This window comes from Dermacentor albipictus, chromosome 1 (genome assembly GCF_038994185.2).
Source record: "Dermacentor albipictus isolate Rhodes 1998 colony chromosome 1, USDA_Dalb.pri_finalv2, whole genome shotgun sequence".
NCBI classification, from domain to species: Eukaryota; Metazoa; Arthropoda; class Arachnida; order Ixodida; family Ixodidae; genus Dermacentor; species Dermacentor albipictus.
In genome coordinates, this window is record NC_091821.1 from 203,262,615 (window position 1) to 203,284,055 (window position 21,441).

The window sequence follows — 21,441 nt, forward strand, 5'->3', positions numbered from 1 at the left end:
AGTGGCTCTGGTGGTCTGCTGCTGTGCACTAGGTTGCAGATTCTATGCCTGGGCACAGTGATCAAATTTTGAAGGGAGGTGATATGCCACAAAAGCTTGTGCACATATAATTGGCTGCACATTCAAAACATACCAGGTGGCTCATAACCTAATGTGCCACTTTCAGGAGATTAAATCCCACCAATAAATTAAAGGAGGCAAAGTATACAGTACAGACCACACTAAAGTGTAACACTGTAGCTTTTTCACATTACAATAAGATGAATGCCATGGTATAATACACAGCAAATGCTTTCACTATGTAAAGGTAGCTCTGCAAAACAAGCAAGGACTACTAAACACTTCTACAAAAAATAAACTCAGCGCAGCTTTCCAGAGTGATATACAGTTCTCACACGTTCACACTTACGCGTTCCTCACCTCGTTCACTAGTGTCAGCGATTACTGCCACACCAATTTCAAGAACACAACGGAAACAATCCACATGCACGGACAAACTGAAATCAAAACTAAGTAACAGTCGAATTGGTTGCAAGCAAAACCATTTAAGCAGCTCAAGAAAAAAATCTTAACCGACGGCTGCCGAGACTGGCAGTTATGTGCAACCCTATAGAATTGTGGTGACAGGCTCAAAATGCAATACCAAAGACAATTCTAGCCGAAGCAATGACAGCCATCCACCATGCATTTGGCTATTACACGACGTCAGAGTCAGACACTAAACCAGAAAACGCGCAATATAGCACCTGCACACCACTTCATGCAATAATAACTCTTTATGCTATTTTTCCTTCTTTGTCTACAAGAACACTACGAAAGCAGCCAAGCTGTTAGCTGTTACGATAAAGCAAATATCTAACAGCAAAAGCTGGCACAAGCGGTGCCACGAATTTCGGAACCACGATGTGCTTAACACCGGCCGTCGTATTATCACAAGTCACTGTGTGCACGCTCTATCAATGACCGACCGCGCTCGTACGGAACCGGCAAACGAAGGAGATAGAGAAGCTGTGTTTGCTCACCTCGACCGACTCAGCAATGCTAGTGTCGTTGCTGCTGATGTCAAAGTAATGAGTGGCCCCCAAGGGAGAGCCCTTCGCCGTGGTGTAAGTCAAATCCAGTTCGCTCTTGTTTGTGTCGTCGCTGAGAAGAGAGGTGTTTGACGGTTGCTTCTCGGGCCTGCAAAACGAGGGCCGCAAGTGATAAACGAAGGACCGCAGTCTAGCCACCCAAAGAGGCGAGGCTCCTCCCGCATAACCAAGACACTCGTCACAGCGCCAACGCAATGAGCCACGGTAATGGGAGCCTTTCCGCGAAGCTCGGCACCAAAACAGCGACCGCGTTTGGGCGCAATGGTTTACAAAACAAAGCAAAAAGGGCTACGCAGTCCACGTTAGTAACCAATTATATTATCGGGAAAAGGAAAACTACTCACCCCTAAAAGGCACTCAGGAACTGCATGTAAAGTTCCGCTACACAAGTTACAGGCGCAAGCAGTGATGAGGTCACGTGACGTCCCGTATGACAACAAAGGTTGCCAGAGCTGCAAGCAAAGTCGTTCACGGCCTTTGCCGCGTACTACGAAACGCGACGACTGCAGGAAGATGTTGCGACGCTAACGAACTGCAACGCTTGAACTAAATGCAGTATCCAAGGCGCCGCGACGAGCAGTCGACTTACTTCAGAACCTAAATTAGGCCGACAAGCAAAGTCATTCACGACGTTTGCGGCATACGTACTACGAAACGCTTAGGGAGTTGCTGCAACGCGAACAGACGGCAACGATAGCACTAATCCAAAGCGCCGCGACGAGCCCTCGACTTCGTAAAATCATTAATTACAGCGGCAACCAAAGTTTTTCACGACGTTTGCCGTGTACTACGAAACGCTACGAGTAGGGCGTTGCTGCAACGCTATGGGGCTATGCCTGCACGAAATACACTATCCAAAGAGCTGCGATAAGTCAACTTACCTTTTAGAAGCAGCAATAAGCGGGTCGGAAGAGTTAGAAGGGATGTCCAGCATTGTTCCCTGTTCGTGCGATGCATGTTCGACGTCATCGTGCTCTCCAACTTGCAGGCTTGTGAGCGGCGTTCCATCTACAGCGAAGGTGAGCTCCGCACTGTCTTCCTCGGGCACACGGGACGACCCCGTATGGACGGCACTCGGGGATCGAGGAGTGAACGTTCTGTTCATCATGCCGTCCTCGTGATCGCCTGAAGCCGCTGCAGTAACTTCTGAAATGGTTTCGGAGTCGACACAGTTGTCCATCTCGCTCAGGACAGCTCGGGCTTCAGGTAGATTCCCTTGGTGCTCGATGGAAGCAAGGGGTCCACCACCAACGGGCGTGCGTTGTTCCCTGGACGCTTCGCCCGACTTTCGCCGGCTCGCTGACGGCGTTCCGTCCTAGACGACGGTGGTAAGCGTAATAGTCTGTCAGAGAACAGTTGCCTATGCAACGCTGCCACAATGTGCACAAGCAATAGAAGGCACGCATGCCATCACAAGATATGTGGGCGTTATGGCGCGAGTGCTGTCGTCTGTCTCTGTGCTGTCGGCTTTGACTCGAACGCTGGATCACGTGACACCGCTTCGCACTGGTAGTGCTGGTAGCACTGCTATCATAGCCTGGCCTCCCATACGCTCTTTGCGCTTGCCGGATCACCAAAAAAAGCTGCCGTCGTCTATGAAGGCGCCACTTCACATAGGCTAAAACAGAGTTTCATAGAATAATTACTATAGTCGGATACAACTCATGTCTGCAGTGAAGCCCCACCCACACCCTCACATCCGCCAGCCACTGTTCCTCCGCAAGGCTGCAAATAGTTCGTACTTCAAACTTTCCCTGTCAACTAAATATGGCGGTAACCACAAAACTAAAATTATAAGCGCATAATTTTATACGTTTTAACTCGTATATTATAGTGGAATGGTGAAAGCGTAATTCTTTATTGAACTGAAATAAAACGCTTGCTTCGCTGCAAATATTTACTGTCAAGTTTCACTTCAGTTGGCATTGAAGTTTCATCAGTAAGACGGACTCGGCAGTGAAATGAACTGTACCGTGGACATTTGAAGAGCGAAATGCTCAGACTCCATACACTGTTTCCATGACTGTTGCACACCTCATCGCTTCCGCCGATGAAAAGACTACAAGAACAGCAGGTATCATGTATGACGTCATTGTGAAAACGTCACATGACGACGACTTCGTTTGTTTCTGTGATTGGTTAGCGGAGCAACACAAACCCGCGCGGTCCGTGTGCCTTGGTTGCCAACTGCTGTTTTTAACGCGACAGCGTTAAGGAGCTCGTGTCGCAGAAAAGCCGGCGTCGGCGGCGTTGGCCGTGAGCGATAAATCCCAGCAGGCACTTCATGCATAAAAAAACAACTTGCAAGATGGGCTGGGTGGGAATCGAACCAGGGTCTCCGGAGTGTGAGACAGAGACGTTACCACTGAGCCACGAGTTCGATGCTTCAAAGCGGTACAAAAGCGCCTCTAGTGAACGCGGTGTTGCCTTAGAAACGAGCTGTTTCTCAGGCTCAGGCGTGCGTCGCTTGCTCAGGCGCACATTTCGTTGTTACGCCGAACGCTGCGTTGCTCGACGCTCACCGCGTCCGATGCGGGGCGCGTAGTCGCTGCGCCGAAGCCCATTGTCTCACACCCCTTGGCGGGTCGACGGGAACGCTGTCGCGTTCCACTCTTGAAGGCGAAGCTTAAGCGTCCTCCAATTTTTTTTTTTAAATTTGTATTCTACTACAGAGGGAACTCTGGCGCTATAGCGTCTAGGGGAGCTGCCATAGAGTTTCTCACCAATATAGAGTGTACCTAGAGGGAAATCTGGCGCTGCTGCGCTATGGTATATATACACGGAGGAAGGAAAAAGATTCCTTCATCCATGTATACATGGGAATGCCGTTATATTGTGACTTCGGATTGGCATCGTTCTCGGACAGCCAGCCTGGCACCTTAAAGACTCGTCGGGCAAGCACCGTTCCGTCTGTCAAAATGATTCATTTTCTACTAAAAGCTAGAACAGCTTTTTACGTTTGTTTACTATTACACAAAAACATGTTTTGTTTAATTATGAGAAGCAGTTATTGCATGTAAAATTATCTGAAACGTAAAAAGCATCGCGGGCCGGTAAAATTGGAGGAACGACAAGATTTGCGCTTGCCCTGGAACAGCTTGTTGTCTGCTCTTGCTTTGCTTCGCTTGGTTATGCATAGTGGGTGAGTAAACTTCATGGGAAGATGTAATATGAGAGAATGAAATCTTTTTATGGAGATTTTACTTCAAAGGGACACACAACCGCTATGAACATGAATTGAGATAGCTCTGCTGATGGAATGATTCCCTATCGTAGTGGTTCAAACGAGCCATGTTTTTCCCATTAAACGTGGATCTATATTTTTAATTCATCACTAAAGGTCAAGAAAAACTACCTTTGGCGCCCCACCCGGCAAAAACATGAAGCTGCATAAGAGCTCCACCATGTGACTTTCTTTATTAGTATAGAAATGCAGTATACTTTTTTGTTATAAGTTTTTCCTGACTTACATTGTGCAGATAGGCCTTCGTTTTCAATGAGTTGGCTTGGCTTGTCTATCAACAGAACAACGACGACGGGGGCCAGCCAGCCATGACGTAGGCGTGTACTTAGGGGAAAACGCGGTACAAATATGAGCAATGTCTTTACAACAACGAAAACTTATAGCAGCAGCCTTTTATACTCAAAAGTGTTTGAAAAGGTCAAAACGTAGGTCGGTAACCACAATTACACTCACTCCTGCGAAAGGAAAAGGATGGGCGGCTTTTACAACTTACGAGGCGTATCGACATCGCCCTCACTTCTCAGCGTTGCTGGAGGAGGGACTCTTTTACTTTTTTAGAGGCTGCTCAGATTGAAAAATTATGCTAACTATATATCCACGCGCTTCTGAAAGTAACCGTTGCAGATGTAAACACTACCGAAGGCGAGCTTTGCATTGCGCCATAAAAAACGAGGTCCTTAAAAATCGGTTGCCAGTCCCTTTAAGAACGCGTTTTTTATGTAGCCATGACCACATTTTAGACGAAGCCTCTTACAACACAAAACTCGCAGACACTACACCGGGTGTGTTCCATCGGAGAGTCTACGTAGACAGCCATGAGACAGCCGAGACAGCTTCAATGCCAAGTAATGGAACACGGTTCTAACGTTAGAACCATCTGGAAGACGCTTCTGCGATCTGACGCCACCTCGCGGCGACAAAAAAAGCTGACAGTACACATAATTTCTGTGTTTTAAGTATTTGCGTTGCGAACTTATGAAAAACACGATGTGACGTGGCATAGGGAATACGTGTCTAGTTTTCTTTTGCGCAGACGACCTTCCCGTCGAGTTTCCAAGCATCCTGCTCAGCTCCCATCTTCTCTGGACAGGAAAGTAGCCTGTATCGTTTTTCACTTCGATACTGGCTTCACGAAGCTGTCTACTTTGACGTGTTTGTGAGAACTGGAACTAAACTTAAGAAGGCCGCTGTCCGCTTAACTGTCTACGGTGAGTACTGGAACACAACCACTGTCACTCCCATGACAGCACAGCGCCCCTTAGGAAACTCCCATAGGCGGTGGCGCCAGATTTCCCTTTAGGTGTTGTGGTGAGAAACTCTATGGGAGCCGCAATGGGGCTGCACTCTACACTCTTAAAAAAATTTACACCCTTTGGGGCGTATCTTGTCCCACAACGATAATCGTCATCTGTCTTGCCCGCGTTTCCTTTCTTTAACGCTGCGAGCCCGGTACTTCCCGGTCACGAACGGCATGCGCGTTATCAGTGTGACGCAACATTCTCGACAGGAAAGTAGCGAGCGCCGAGTTTTCAGGAAAGGAAACGCAAGCAAGGCAGATGACGATTATTGTTGTGGGACAAATATACACCCCACACTCTTAAAACGGTTGCACCCTTTAGGGTGTATATTTGTCCCACAACAACAATCGTCATCTGCCTTGCTTGCGTTTCCTTTCTTGAAACTCGGCGCCCGCTACTTTCCTGTCGAGAATGCTGCGTCACACTGATAACGCGCATGGCGTTCGTGACTGGCAAGTACCGGGCTCGCAGCATTAAAGAAAGGAAACGCGGGCAAGGCAGATGACGATTATTGTTGTGGGACAAGATAAGCCCCAAAGGGCGTAAATTTTTCTAAGAGTGTAAGAGTTCGGAACGTTTACACCCTTTGGGGTGTATACTCGCACACAACACTCTTAGAAAAGTATCTTGTCCCACAACAATAATCGTCATCTGTCTTGCCCGCGTTTCCTTTCTTTAACGCTGCGAGCCCGGTACTTCCCAGTCACGAACGGCATGCGCGTTATCAGTGTGACGCAGCATTCTCGACAGGAAAGTAGCGAGCGCCGAGTTTCAAGAAAGGAAACGCAAGCAAGGCAGATGACGATTATTGTCGTGGGACAAATATACACCCCAAAGGGTGCAGCCGTTTTAAGAGTGTAGAGTGTGGCAAATATACACCCCAAAGGGTGTAACTGTTTTTAGTGTGTTCAGCCAGCATGGTAATTATGGAAAGTACACGGATTTGCCTAAACTTCGTCCTTGTGACTTCAAACGGCTTCGTGACTTTGTAATCTCGTCATTTTCAACAAAGTACTGCGTTATAAAGGGAAAATCAGACATCCACCCGTTCGTAGCAATTGCTACAAAGGAAACCCATACGGGTTCCTCGAAAGAAAATTCGTTCCGGAAAATTCGTCCCGGACCAGGACGAATTTTTCTTCAACTCTGAGGCTTTTCTTTCGAGGAACCCAAAGTACTGCGTAATAAATAAATAAGCATTATTAAAATTGTCCGACGGCAGGATTCTAACACAGGACCTCTATCCCGATACTGAAACCATTACGCCACGGACGCATTTTTAAAAATTTCTTTATTGCCATATTTAGCGAAACATCCGCCCAGCCTGTGTAAGGCTAGTCTTAAGACAGTTGTACTCATTGGGGTGTATATTTGTCCCACAACGATAATCGTCATCGGCTTTGCTTGCGTTTCCTTTCTTGAAAACGCCGCGCCCGCTACTTTCCTGTCTGGAATGCTATGTCATGCTGATAACGCGCATGCCGTTCGTTACGGGGAAGTACCGGGCACACAGCGTAAAAGAAAGGAAATGCGGACAAGACAGATGACGATTATCGCTGTGGCAAAAGGGTGTGATTTTGCTTAAGAGTGCAGAGTAAGAAAAGTTTACACCCTTTGTCATTTGTGTCCGTGTCTGCACGCCTTACCCCCTTTTTTGCATATATGAATCCTTACCAACTAGCTCAGCTTTCTGTCGTTCGACTCTTGGCGCTCTTTGGCCATACCTGGCCCTTGCGCCAGTAAAAACAACACATTCATTCACTCTGTCGTTCTAAGACTACGACAGCATCACGACGATGGGTACATAGCTATCAGGCAACTTAGGCCACTGTTTCAGCGTAGAAAGCGTGAAGACGATGGCATGACGAGTCAAATGACGAAGCTGGAATGACGACGACGAACTGACCACGATGGTATATGGTGCATAGATAACGACGGCGTCTCGGCCACCATCATTACGAGGGTCGAATGACGAAGCTAGAATGACGACAACAGAACGACCATGAGCACATACCTAGTGGTCCAAAACAACGGCCAAACTACCTGTACGCTTGCCGGCGTAGGGAAGCTAGCGCCTGCGGAGATGATGTGGGGCAGATGGTACGCGTTGCAGCGCGGCACGAGCGCGGATATTTTCTCCAGACAAATATCGGTGTTCTGGGGCCGAATCTTATAACGGTTCGGTTGGGGAACCGTTCGTTTGGCCTGACCTGATTGGCCAAAATTTTGGTTACGTCACAGGTCGTCAGAGGCAGCGGGGCGGTATCGCAATTTATGAATACGTCACGCATCTGTCAATCAACTTCAAAGCGAACCGGCCGCAGGAACCGGCGAAGCGGTAGTCCGCTTTGGGTTCCGTTGCTGTGGCTTGGCTGTTGGCTTGCGACCCTGGCCGCGCACGCCGGAGATACGCGGGCGTCGCGCGCGCGTGCGTTGGTTGCTTCGGAGGCTATATTACTTGCCTTCGTCGTCGGCTTGGCGTTGCTCTTTCCGTGTCGACCACGGCTGGAAGTGCGATACGCGTTCGAAGAAGTGACGGATAATGAGTTGCACCGCCCTTGTCGGCTTTCTAAGTAGACCTTTTGCAGGCTACGCTATCAAATGGAGGAGACTCCGGTGCAAGCGTACCAGTGGTCATTCCACGCAGAGGAAGGAATATTGCGCGTTGCGGTTCATCGCCACCGGCCTGCAGCTCCCAGAGGTCGGTCGGACGCGAAGCATTCATCGGAATGGCCTAGATCTCTGCTGCCGACACTGTCCACAAAGTTGCTCTCGTAATTACTGTGTTGGCCGGTAGAAGGGCTGGGTCAGCTTTCCCGTGACCTCCGCTTCAAAGCCAACGCCAAGGAAATATTTGCATGGCGAGATCGAATTCCCAGTGCTATCGCCAGCGTGAATAGCTCGGAGATCGCCGTTCAGCAATCAGAAGGGTTCAACCTAGGCCGGTTCAGCGCTTCCTTCGTTCGGCTGATAAAACTATACAGTCAGGACGGGAAGATATTGTGGAGATCTCTTACTTGGCTGCCCTTTCTTTAGTTCGGAAGTGCCACACTTTGTTCCTCAATTTCACGGCACAGCGCGCACCGTCAGCACCACACTCTTCGGTTTTACTTCGCGCAGGCAATGCAGGGCCCGTATATCGTAATGTTCGATTTCAAGTTCCATTGCTTCTATTACGCGACGCGCCGTGGGGCAGATTGCATGGATAGCGGCAGCGTGGCGGCGAGCGAGTCATGTCAGAGCCGATGACGAAGGGCGAAAAAAGAAGGAAAATTGATAATAGCCGGTTAGTAAAGGTCTCCCTAAGAACCAGTTCACGGTTTTGTCGCACTCGCTACTTAGGAAGTGCTGGCAGTGCGTTCCTGTTGCATGCATCGTGTGACCTCCTGGTATATACGACATATAGCGCTGCGCTCTGGCAACTCATTTACGCTAGCGATACCGCCTGTCGACTGAGAATGAAAAAAGAATGACATGAATAAATTACTTCTGCATTGCGTAAACCGACACCACACGTTTATACTTCAGAACTTGGCGAATGAACTTGGCGAACTGAATATTTAATTTATATTTTACATTTATTTAGCAAGCTGAAACATTCTGCAATTCCTCGATTAGCTAGCTCGTCATATAATGACGTTCACTTCAGAGGTGGCACCCTCTCTATTGGTCGCGTCCTGCCCTTCTTCCACCACCGGCTTGGCAGTGGGCACATCTAGCGACGTAAGCGGCGATGCGAACGGTTCGTATTTCGAACCGTTATAAGATTCGGCCCTTGGCTGTCTCACAAAAATACGAAACGATGCCTAGCAAGGCGCAAATAGTGAGCCAAATGGGCGCGCGCTGGCGCGCATCTTGTAGATTCAAGCCGCCATATACCTCACGAGGCGCGGTAAATGCAAGGTGCGCGGGTGCGAGCTTTTGCGCGCCTGCAAGCGTACGTGTAGTTTGGCCTTTAAGCTACTTGGTCGACATAGTAGGCGCGGCAACGACGGCATGACGACCGTCAGATGACGAAACTGGAATGAACACAACGGCATCACGACCATGCTCACATACCCAATCGCACTAGCTGGACGACAAATTGTGCTGCCATAGATTAGATAGATAGATAGATAGATAGATAGATAGATAGATAGATAGATAGATAGATAGATAGATAGATAGATAGATAGATAGATAGATAGATAGATAGATAGATAGATAGATAGATAGATAGATAGATAGATAGATAGATAGATAGATAGATAGATAGATAGATAGATAGATAGATAGATAGATAGATAGATAGATAGATAGATAGATAGATAGATAGATAGATAGATAGATAGATAGATAGATAGATAGATAGATAGATAGATAGATAGATAGATAGATAGATAGATAGATAGATAGATAGATAGATAGATAGATAGATAGATAGATAGATAGATAGATAGATAGATAGATAGATAGATAGATAGATAGATAGATAGATAGATAGATAGATAGATAGATAGATAGATAGATAGATAGATAGATAGATAGATAGATAGATAGATAGATAGATAGATAGATAGATAGATAGATAGATAGATAGATAGATAGATAGATAGATAGATAGATAGATAGATAGATAGATAGATAGATAGATAGATAGATAGATAGATAGATAGATAGATAGATAGATAGATAGATAGATAGATAGATAGATAGATAGATAGATAGATAGATAGATAGATAGATAGATAGATAGATAGATAGATAGATAGATAGATAGATAGATAGATAGATAGATAGATAGATAGATAGATAGATAGATAGATAGATAGATAGATAGATAGATAGATAGATAGATAGATAGATAGATAGATAGATAGATAGATAGATAGATAGATAGATAGATAGATAGATAGATAGATAGATAGATAGATAGATAGATAGATAGATAGATAGATAGATAGATAGATAGATAGATAGATAGATAGATAGATAGATAGATAGATAGATAGATAGATAGATAGATAGATAGATAGATAGATAGATAGATAGATAGATAGATAGATAGATAGATAGATAGATAGATAGATAGATAGATAGATAGATAGATAGATAGATAGATAGATAGATAGATAGATAGATAGATAGATAGATAGATAGATAGATAGATAGATAGATAGATAGATAGATAGATAGATAGATAGATAGATAGATAGATAGATAGATAGATAGATAGATAGATAGATAGATAGATAGATAGATAGATAGATAGATAGATAGATAGATAGATAGATAGATAGATAGATAGATAGATAGATAGATAGATAGATAGATAGATAGATAGATAGATAGATAGATAGATAGATAGATAGATAGATAGATAGATAGATAGATAGATAGATAGATAGATAGATAGATAGATAGATAGATAGATAGATAGATAGATAGATAGATAGATAGATAGATAGATAGATAGATAGATAGATAGATAGATAGATAGATAGATAGATAGATAGATAGATAGATAGATAGATAGATAGATAGATAGATAGATAGATAGATAGATAGATAGATAGATAGATAGACAGACAGACAGACAGACAGACAGACAGACAGACAGACAGACAGACAGACAGACAGACAGACAGACAGACAGACAGACAGACAGACAGACAGACAGATAGATAGATAGATAGATAGAACTAGGCAAAATAATTCCGCCGGTTAAATTTTTCTCGAAAACAGATAGATGCTTTCTGTGACATCAGAGGTGACATGCACGTGCCGGTAGGGTAGATGGGTAAATGTGATAAGCGCGCGGAGTATTACCCTTGAGAGCGGTGTAACAAAAGTTCGCACCTTTTGGGATTCATCTTGTTCCCAGACAATAACCGTCGTGTCTTGCTTGCGTTTTCTTTCTCGAAAACTGCACTCACTACTTTCCTGTCAAGAATGCTTGCCATTGTCACGCTTCTGGCACACACGCCGCTCGTGACTTACCGTGAAGTACCGGGCGCGTAGCGGTAAAGATAGGAAAAGCACATAAGATCGATGATTACTGTTTGGCCACAAGCCCCAAAGGGTGCAAACTTAAGAGTGACGTATATATACAGCGCTCAGCGATCAAAACATGATACTCTGAGCGCGTGGCTGTCAGCCGTTTTTTCCGCCACCTGTGGCCACTGGCGACATCGAGTTGGTGCAGTGTTGTATCATATAGAAAGTGAGAGCCTTTGTGATTCTTTGTGACTTCACAAAAGATGCGATTTCCAATCGGAGCAAAAAGCACAGGACATCATTGCGTATGCAGAGAGCCTCAAGACATGCTGTGGAATTGGAAAAGTCTGCAAGTTTGAAGCATTACAGCTGACCATTGATGTAAAGTATCTCAACATCGCTTGTTCTCCGATGCTTACAATGAGTCTTTGCCACCTTCGCAACCAGGTATTTGCGTCTTCATTCATTTCTTCAAATTTTTCACAAGTACATCGTTTCAGATAGATACCCCAATCGGACATCCTCAGATAGAGCATAAATGCCCGAATCACTCGGTCTCCTTTAAATGCATTTTTTTTCTGTCGTATTTCAGGAACCCCCAGTCACGCTAATGAGCTTCTGCTTTGCTTGGAGGAAAATCAGAAGCCTTTTAATGGCTGATCTGCTGAAGGTTCAAACAAGAAAATAAAAGAAATAAAGAAAAGAAATATAAAAAGAAAAGCTCGACGCCCACTGGCAAAAGCTGTTGGTCAACGACAAGTGGGCTGCGCGTATGTACCTCGAGGAGGAAGTACAAGAAACTTCCGTCTCTACGTGATATGCACTAGAGCGAGAGGCCAATTGGAATGTCAAGGCACCTATATTTGAGCAAAATGTTTGCCCTGCCACTGCCCGTTTTAATTATGCAGGGCGTCCCACGTAACTTGAGCCGAACATTAAAAATATGCAAATGCCACGTAGCTGGACAGAACCTGGGTAATGTTGTTTGCCGTCGCTTGGAGATACTCAGGTCATTTTTTGCATTCCGCCTAATTAGTCTTAATTAATAAGCTTCTCTAATGTTATAATTAGATTAAAAGTGTCAATGAGAGAATTGTAGACCAACATGAAAAACTCCCAATACAGCTTTCTGTTGCTCAATACGCGCTACATAAAAGTGTTTTTCCGAGCTTTACAGAAGCCCGCGAATACACGCGAAGTGCTTCGAGCGGCCAGTCGCGAGGCAATTATGCGTTTGGTTCAAGTCACATGGGACACCCTGTAGAGTACCGTTCACAGAGCACTGATTCAATGAAGCTTCAGTACTTGGTAGTTTTGGCACGTAAAACCCCGGGATTTCATTTTTAAAACTTGCGTGCGTTATTTTTCAGCTGAATGGGCTCCCAAGAAAGCAACAAGCTGCTGTGAGAGTGTTTCGAGGCGTCCTTGTGCAGCACGGCCCTTCCTGGCAATAAACAAATACTGCTTTATGAAGGTCGTGTTGCTGCCCATACCTTTTACACCAGCGAATGAGTTTAATACAGTTACCCTGCAAATCTCACTTAATGATAACTTCGCAAGATGTCGGCCCCAACACTTCTGCTCTGAAGTGAATTTATGCTGCTTCCAAGGAGAACTTCCTTTGCGGCTCCATGTTGAGGTTTCGAGCGGAAAGCACTGGGTTGCCATTAGGCACTATATGTTCTATGTACGAAACAGATCGCGAGTGTGCGCGCCGACATTTTAATGATCCCTCAAATCACTGTTATGCTCTGGAGGTTGTAAGTCGCTGCTACAAGGAGCATTCCGCCGCAATTTCCCGAATGGAGATAAAAACGAATGAAACTTTGCGAGACAACAGTGCGAGGAGTTGAGCTACCTTAATCTCCCTGGACGTTTACCATATATCGTAGTCGAGAGCCTCACCTCATTTTATTTTATTCCTCTTTTTTTTTTCACTTCAATTTTTGCAGCGAGGCGCATATACGGTGGCAATCCTGCCTGCTCAATCCCGTGTTTTTTCGCGTTTTCACAGCATCCTGATCTTTGATGTTGAAGATGGAGAGACTGGCTACTCCGAAAATGTGGGCGCGAAGGTTTTCGTTTAAATTGTCAATTGCCCCGGCGCGCATGTGTAACATTTTCAAGACACGATCGTTACCGTGTGATCTAAGCGCCGGACTTATCTGCAATGTCCTAACTTGGTGAGGGGTCATTAAATTTGCGGAAGAGCTACAGAACTTTCAGTCACATCGTTTTGTACACATGACCAAAGTGCCCAGGAAAGTGATTTTTTTTTCAATGAGTTCAGATCCGTGAACCTAAAGGAATCACTGGCATTACTGTAGTGTTAAAAGAAAACGGGGTTCATTCAAATGGTGACACGTGTACAGCGTAAGCATTACACATGGACCCGATTTTTCTGGCTGTCATCATCTACATGCTGGTGAACGAACGCGTTGCGATTTTCGACGTAGTTTCAATGCCACTGATTGTGCAATACCAGTTGGATGCAACTTGCCATTGAACTGTCGAATTAATTGAAGTGCAAACGGGTTCTGACATAGGGTCGAGATGCCAAAGCGTGTACCACGCATCGATTTAGTCATGTACACCTTACCAAGCAACGTATCGCAACGAAGAAACTTCAATTACGGAAGAGATGAGGGGCGTGGGCGGTCAAGCATAAGCGTCACCGCCGCATCCGTCAGAACTCGTGACGGAGGCACCGCGCGCCGCCCGTGAACTTGGCATTGGCACCAATTGCATGCACGGCCGCCTGTCTGGTTGACCCTCCACGGTGACAGTAGAAGTACGTGGGCCCGTACGCGTCGGCGGCTATGGTACTTGGGCAGGCAAAACATTGAGTATTGGTAGTTTGGATGGTCATTGACGCACACTTCCCGAGCTCCGTAGTTTCGGCTACGTGTCCACCAATAAGGCGTGTCCCGCAGCCCCGTCACCCTCTTGCCAGCAGAACTCGGTACCGTTTAACCACTCACGCGGAGGCTCACCGGGTCCGAAGTGTCCATCCTGGCCACACCGGGCTGGTTGCCCATGGCAGGGCGGCTGGATCCGTCGCGACTCAGCCGCCGCCGCTTTGCACGCGTCCGAACGCGTCAGTGAACGAAAACCTCAATGCCCGACCCCAAAGAGCCCTAAATATAGCGGACGCTATTCGCAGCGCAAGCCACATGTCGCAAACCTGCCGCCCTCCTCCCACCCAAGCGCTGCCTCCGCAAGCAGTGGGGCGAAGGGGCGCCGCCCCGGATCACGCGGACGCCCTGCGCACGAGTCAAGTTCAGTGGATGCACGGCCAGCAGGCCTCCGTGCCGGGGACTGAGCCCTGGGCGGCAGTGGCACAACACTTAATTGCGCACTGTAAGTCTCGCAGAAAGGCTCGAGCTGAACAACAGACTACCCTGTTTATTTTTTTTTACTTTGTTTTGTTTGTCCCCAGCGGTAAGGAATATGTGAGGCTTCAATTTATTGATATCAAGTCCGTTATAACAAGAAAGATTGTTGCATGTGCATCTCCATCATTAGCCACAGGTTAGTTGGGACAGGGATTCATTAAATAAATATCAGTATATAAAGGCAGGAAAATCCATACAATAGGCAAAGACATTCAGAACAAGTGTAAAGCTTGTACAAAACACAAATATAAAATAAACAATTGTACGAAAGTAAATGCCCAGAAACAGGAGACTGGCACACAGAATTACACAACACTCAAAAACATATTGAGAAGACAGTATGTCATCATAGAAAGACCAAGTACACTCTAAAAACAGTTGCACCCTTTGGGGTGTATATTTGCCGCACAACGATAATCATCATCTGTCTTGTCCGCATTTCCTTTCTTTAACGCGGTGAGCCCGGTGCTTTCCAGTAACGAACGACATGCTCGATATCAGCATGACATAGCATTCCCGACAGGAAAGTAACGAGCGCAGCGTTTTCAAGACAGAAAATGCGGGCAAGACAAATGACGATTATCGTTGTGCGGCAAATGTACACCCCAAAGGGTGTAAACTTTTCTTACACACTCTTGGAAATATTTACACCCTTTGGGGCGTATCTTATCTCACAACAATAATCATCATCTGTCTTGCCCGCGTTTCCTTTCTTTAACGCTGCGAGCCCGGTACTTCCCAGTCACGAACGGCATGAGCGTTATCAGTGTGACGCAGCTTCTCGAAAGGAAAGTAGCGAGCGCCGAGCTTTTAAGAAAGGAAACTCGGGCAAGACAGATGACGATTGTTGTGGGACAAGATAAGCCCCAAAGCGTGTAAATATTTCTAAAAGTGTAGAGCGTACACTCCTCCAAAGGGTGTAAATATTTCTAAGAGTGTAGAGCGTACACTCTACACTCTTAGAAATATTTACACCCTCTGGGGCTTATCTTGTCCCACAACAATAATCGTCATCTGTCTTGCCCGAGTTTCCTTTCTTAAAAGCTTTGGAGCGTACACTCCTCCAAAGGGTGTAAATATTTCTAAGAGTGTGGAGCATACACTCTACACTCTTAGAAATATTTACACCCTTTGGGGCTTATCTTGTCCCACAACAATAATCGTCATCTGTCTTGCCCGAGTTTCTTTTCGAAAGGAAAGTGAGCTCGGCGCTCACTACTTTCCTTTCGAGAAGCTGCGTCACACGGATAACGCGCATGCCGTTCGTGACTGCACTCTAAGAACAGTTTACACCCTTTGGCTTGCCCCTTCTGCCACACAAAAATAATCGTCATCTGCCTTGATGCGTTTCTTTTCTTTATCGCTGCGAGCCCGGAACTTTCCAGTAACGAATGGCACGCGCGTTACCAGCATAGAACAGTTTACACCCTTTGGAGTGCCTCTTCTGATAACGCGCGTGCCGTTCGCCACTGGAAAGTTCCGGGCTTGCAGCGATAAAGAAAGGAAACGCATCAAGGCAGATGACGATTATTTTTGTGTGGCAGAAGGGGCAAGCCAAAGGGTGTAAACTGTTCTTAGAGTGTGGGAAGTACTGGGCTCGCAGCGTTAAAGAAAGGAAACGCGGGCAAGACTGATGACGATTATCGTTGTGGGACAAGATACGCCCCAAAGGGTGTAAATATTTCTAAGTGTGTAAGAAAAGTTTACACCCTTTGAGTTGTATCATGCCATACAACGATAATCGTCATCTGTGTTGTCCGCATTTCCTCTCTTTAACGCTGCGAGCCAGGTACTTTCCACTAACGAACGGCATGCGCGTTATCAGCATGACATAGCATTCCCGACAGGTAAGTAGCGGGCGCGACGTTTTCACGAAAGGAAACGCAAGCAAGGCAAATGACGATTATCGTTGTGTGGCAGAGATACACCCCAAAGGGTGCAAACGTTTTTTAGAGTGTAGAGTGTAACGCACGACAATGGCCTTCAATACATAATCGAAATTTACAGGGCTGTAAGGTGGTGTGAAAACCATTTTTCCAGGTTGGAGAAAACAAGCCGGTCGGTGCTGCCTTAACATTCCAGTTAGTTGTAACAAGCCTGGGGCCATATTCTGTGACGGTTCGCTTTGGAATCTGTTCGCTCTCACGAACGCCATTGGTCGGCGCTTCGTTGTCGTCATCCCTGGCGGGCGTGACTACAAATTTTCTGGTCGTCACACAGGTTGTCAATCATTTGGAAAGCGAACCCTTCGTCTCGACGAGCGGAACCGCAGAGAAGTGGTTCGCTGGAGTCTAGCGGCCGTGGCTCGAGGGACGCGCGCGGTCGCGAGCATGACCTGCAGCAGTTGTCTAGCGCTGGCCGGCACGACGAGGGAGACGCCGCTAGCGGCTTCTTTGGTTGTGTTGCTGGCGAGCGCTGGCCAAAGACAACGGCGCGACGCGTCCGACATGAGCGAAGGATAGTTCCGAAGGCATTTTAGGGTCTGCAAAAGACGGAGTGCGATGGATTTGCGACGAGCTAGAAATTTCACGGACCACAAGATTTAGTTGCGTTGACACTGCGACGTAAGTGTGCGCGCTGCGTTTTTTTTTTGTTTTTTTTTCCGCGGGTTGCTTTCAGCAGTGCGTCTGGAATGTAGAAGCTATTGGGTTGTCGCAACCGTAAGTCAGTCGCATCATTACTGCCGTCGCTAGGGTCATCACGCTTCAGGGAAAACGAAAAGGGGTGTGAGATTTTTCTCCACGGTGCAGGAGAAAGCCGTTGTCAAGAACGCTTCCTTGACCGCGGCAAGATTCTCGAAGTTGTGGGACGTGTGGACGGAACTCTCATCGCAATCGTCCGCCCTAAAATCTCAGCCACGGCTAAACGAAATCCTATTAGAGCACGCAGAGAACCGCTTTGGTTGTTTAACATATCGCGCACCGTCTAGCTACAAAAAAATAAAAATGAAACGCAGATAAAGAATTTACACCCTTTGGGGTCCTACCTTGTCCCACAACAATAATCGTCATCTGTCTTATGCTATGTTCAGACTACGTTCGTAAGGCGCCGATTTTTCGTAACATGCGTAAGCGGAAGCGCAACAAGCGTGTGCATCTAGTTCAGACTGCGAACGTAAAGGTACCAACGTGCGCAATTCACGCAAAAATCGTGGGTGAGAGTGTTAAAGGGTCGGCAACATTTACGACTGTGATATTACGACCGTTGCGACACAGCCAATGACCGATAAGCTTTCAGTTTTCAACAACCGGTGACGACACTTCCGTCCTCCCGTCCGCAGACAGCTCCGGGCGCGGGAAATGCCATTCCGCCATTCCGTGCGCACGATTTGGTTGGCTGTGTTCGTGAAAATTTGTGCAATGCGCCTTGCGAGACTGTTTTCAGTTCATCTGCTTTATCCGCCGAGGAAATCAATGGCCGCAGATGCGTGCTCCGCACTTCGATGAGTGGTCTCACTAGGTTTTCAAGAAAGCGGAACTGCTGGAGCGACATGCGCATGAAGTTATGAAACATCACAGCGTTACCAACTCGGAGCTTGGCGAAAAGGTTGTGAAAATCGCCATCCACGGCCCTGTCGAGAAATACTTGCCGCTCCCAAACCCTTCTGCGTCGCCTTCGTCGTCTTTATGCGATTGAATACATGACTATAAGTTTGTTTTGAGCGTGAATTTCTTCGATCTCGGACAGCGCTCGCATGTTGACAGGAGCCATATTGGACCGCAGGTGACGTCGATTCTGCAGCTCCAAATTTGATTGGCCTGTTGTAAAAGCCGTAATTTACGCAGCAGTAAATGTGAACAAAGGTGTCAGCTTAACTGCCGTAACTTTTTTTACAGCCGTTACGTTCGATACGCCGAAAGAGCTGTTACGCGCGTTACGACCGTAGTGTGAACATAGCTTACCCGCACATCGCTTTTTTTTTTAACGCTGTAAGCCCGGTACTTCCAGGTCATGAACGGTACGCGCGTTATCAGCGTGACACAGCATTCTCGACAGAAAGTAGCGAGCGTGGCGTTTTCATGAAGGGAAACGCAAGCAAGGCAGATGACGATTATCGTTGTGGGACAGATAAACACCCCAGACGGTGCAACTGTTTTAAGAGCGAAGGTCATGAGGAAGCGTCTGAAAACGTCGGAGTAAGGCAACCCTTTGTGCCTTTTTCCGCCCCCTCTTGGCAGTCCTTTTCATGAACCATGTTGTGATCGGTGACCAGCGATGATCTGTACGAAGTGACAGTGATTCGGCGATCTTTCTGCGCCGCATGGCAGCTTCTATGAAATGACCGCTTTCAGCGGTGACATGCGACGGTCAATGTAAGTACCGTTGACGCACGATGCCGCGTCAGTGGTGCGTCGTGTTACGATCGGCCTGCGGGGGTGGCGTCCTTCGGAGAAGCGACCTTCGAACCTTTCGCGGAGCGCTGCGACAAGTCGCTTCGGAGAACTGGCGACGCTAGCAAAAATGTTAACCGACAATGCAACTCCTTCGGAGAACTGGCGACGCCCGCAAAGTTAGCCGACCGTCCACCTCCTTCGGAGAACTGGAGACCACAGCAAAGTTAACCATGCGCCTCCTTCGAAGAGCCAGCGAGTCTAGCCACGTTCCGCGGACCGAGTATTGTTACTTGATTCGCTGTCACCTTCATGGTCTACTTGCAGCGAGAGAGCTGCTGGAAAAAAGTCTTGCGGTGTGTTTTCACCGGCCCCAGAATTCGTCACAGTCTGCTGAGAGTCGTGGAGGCTACCTGAGAAGCCAGCTCTGGATGAGGCGCCCGTTGGGGTCAAGCGTGACAACCTGGCTATGAGGACCCGCTCAACTCGGTGGGTTATGGGAATCCAAAGTGCCTATGTGAGTGTGTGAGCCCTCCCTCTCAAAGGCGGGTCGACTATGCCTCCAACGACTGTGGACAGTCCGATTGTACGAAAGTTGGACAGCAGTTTTCCCCTACCTAGGTATCTAGGGAGGACAGAGGGTTTTTAAGCAGCAGTTTGTTGGCTGCTAATGGTGCTCCCTCGTGTGCTCATGTGCTTGGTGCTTCATCTTTCATGCTCCATTTGGGAGTCATGCTAGACTGTTGAAATGTACCTCCTGTCGTAATGTAAATACTGTAAATAAATCCCGTACTCCTAGGTCTCTATGAGGTTCTTCCCTACAACCACGTCCCAAGCATGGGTGAGTTGGACAATGGCATGGGCCAGCTACCACTTATTTCATGCCCGACTACAGCCCGTACAACTGGTAGCCAGCAATGGGAAGTCCCTCCCTTCAACTACGTCTAAACCTTACAACTGGTTGCCAGCGGTGGGATTGTCCTCCAACTTTTACAGCCGTCAGTTTACATAACAAGGAAGGCAAACGTAACAAACAGGTAGCTAATAAACATGGCCCAATGGAAACTAAGCGGAGCCGATGCCTCAGAGTGGGGAAAATGTAATGAACAGGAATGTAACAAAGGCATTCTACTGCACATGCCTAGTAAAAAAAGCAAGGAACATCCTCTAAAAGTGGCCATGACACCCAGTTTTCGAGTTTTGATTACACATGGCATGCTTACGGGTCCCACGACAAGCTCGCAAAATTTCAGCGCATTTAATGCGGTAAAAAACTTCTATTTAAATTTTTTTATTGTATATTGCAGAACTGTATACCGGAGCTAGATCTCGAAGGCCACACTTTTATGTACTGCAAGCATCGGAAGCGTTTGTAGGAGCTGGAAAAACGATGTCACCAGGCATTACTTTGTTTTCGCATGAGCGCTTTGGCTAAGGCGGCTGTGAAGAACGCGGCGCATTTATCTCGCCCAGAAGCGGCGCCTTGCGAAATCCTTGCGCTAGGTCGAGAGCGTAGGGGACTGGTCAGCTGTTGAGATATGCAAGAGGCATTTGAGCATTCGAGTGAAGAAAACAAGGAAGAGACTGACAGAACCAGACTAGTTACATTCATAGATTACCGTTCCACACGTTTTTTTTTTATTTGCAAAGCTCCCTTGTGTTATTGCGCCTTAATTAAGTATGTCATAAAAAGTTGCAATTTCACCCGAAATGCAACTTCTAGAGGAAGCATCGACTGCGATAGGAAATTAGTGGACAGCTTACGAAGTAAGGATAGTAGTTTTATTGACCGTATATGGTTTTAAATATGGGCATACTAACTAAATTAACAAGCACAGTGTCACGTGCGCACGAGCAAACATGTACACAGACCACATAAACTCACTGTCAAAATGCTAGAGTGAGGAAGCGCGGCAGCAGCAGGTAGCAAATTGATCTTCATGCTGCCTCTCGCATAAAGATAGATAGATTATGGGGTTTTACGTGCCAAAACCACTTTCTGATTATGAGGCACGCCGTAGCGGAGGACTCCGGAAATTTCGACCACCTGGGGTTCTTTAACGTGCACCTAAATCTAAGTACACAGGTGTTTTCGCATTTCGCCCC

The 21,441-nt window shown here is 46.8% G+C and overlaps 1 protein-coding gene across 3 annotated transcripts in view; it reads right to left on the reverse strand.

The window, feature by feature from the left end:
• The window catches only part of LOC139054138 (transforming acidic coiled-coil-containing protein 3-like), an 84,472-nt gene that overhangs the window by 54,302 nt on the left and 8,729 nt on the right, over positions 1-21,441 (reverse strand). For 2 of the 3 annotated variants that reach the window (XM_070530740.1, XM_070530741.1), the window contains exons 3-4: positions 1,973-2,406; positions 1,023-1,179 (exon numbers count right to left, since the gene is read on the reverse strand). In XM_070530740.1, coding sequence (XP_070386841.1) covers positions 1,023-1,179; positions 1,973-2,406 — 591 coding nt within the window. Of the gene's footprint in view, positions 1-1,022; positions 1,180-1,972; positions 2,407-14,602; positions 14,703-21,441 lie in introns of those variants that run through there. The other variant, XM_070530742.1, reaches the window with a different exon arrangement.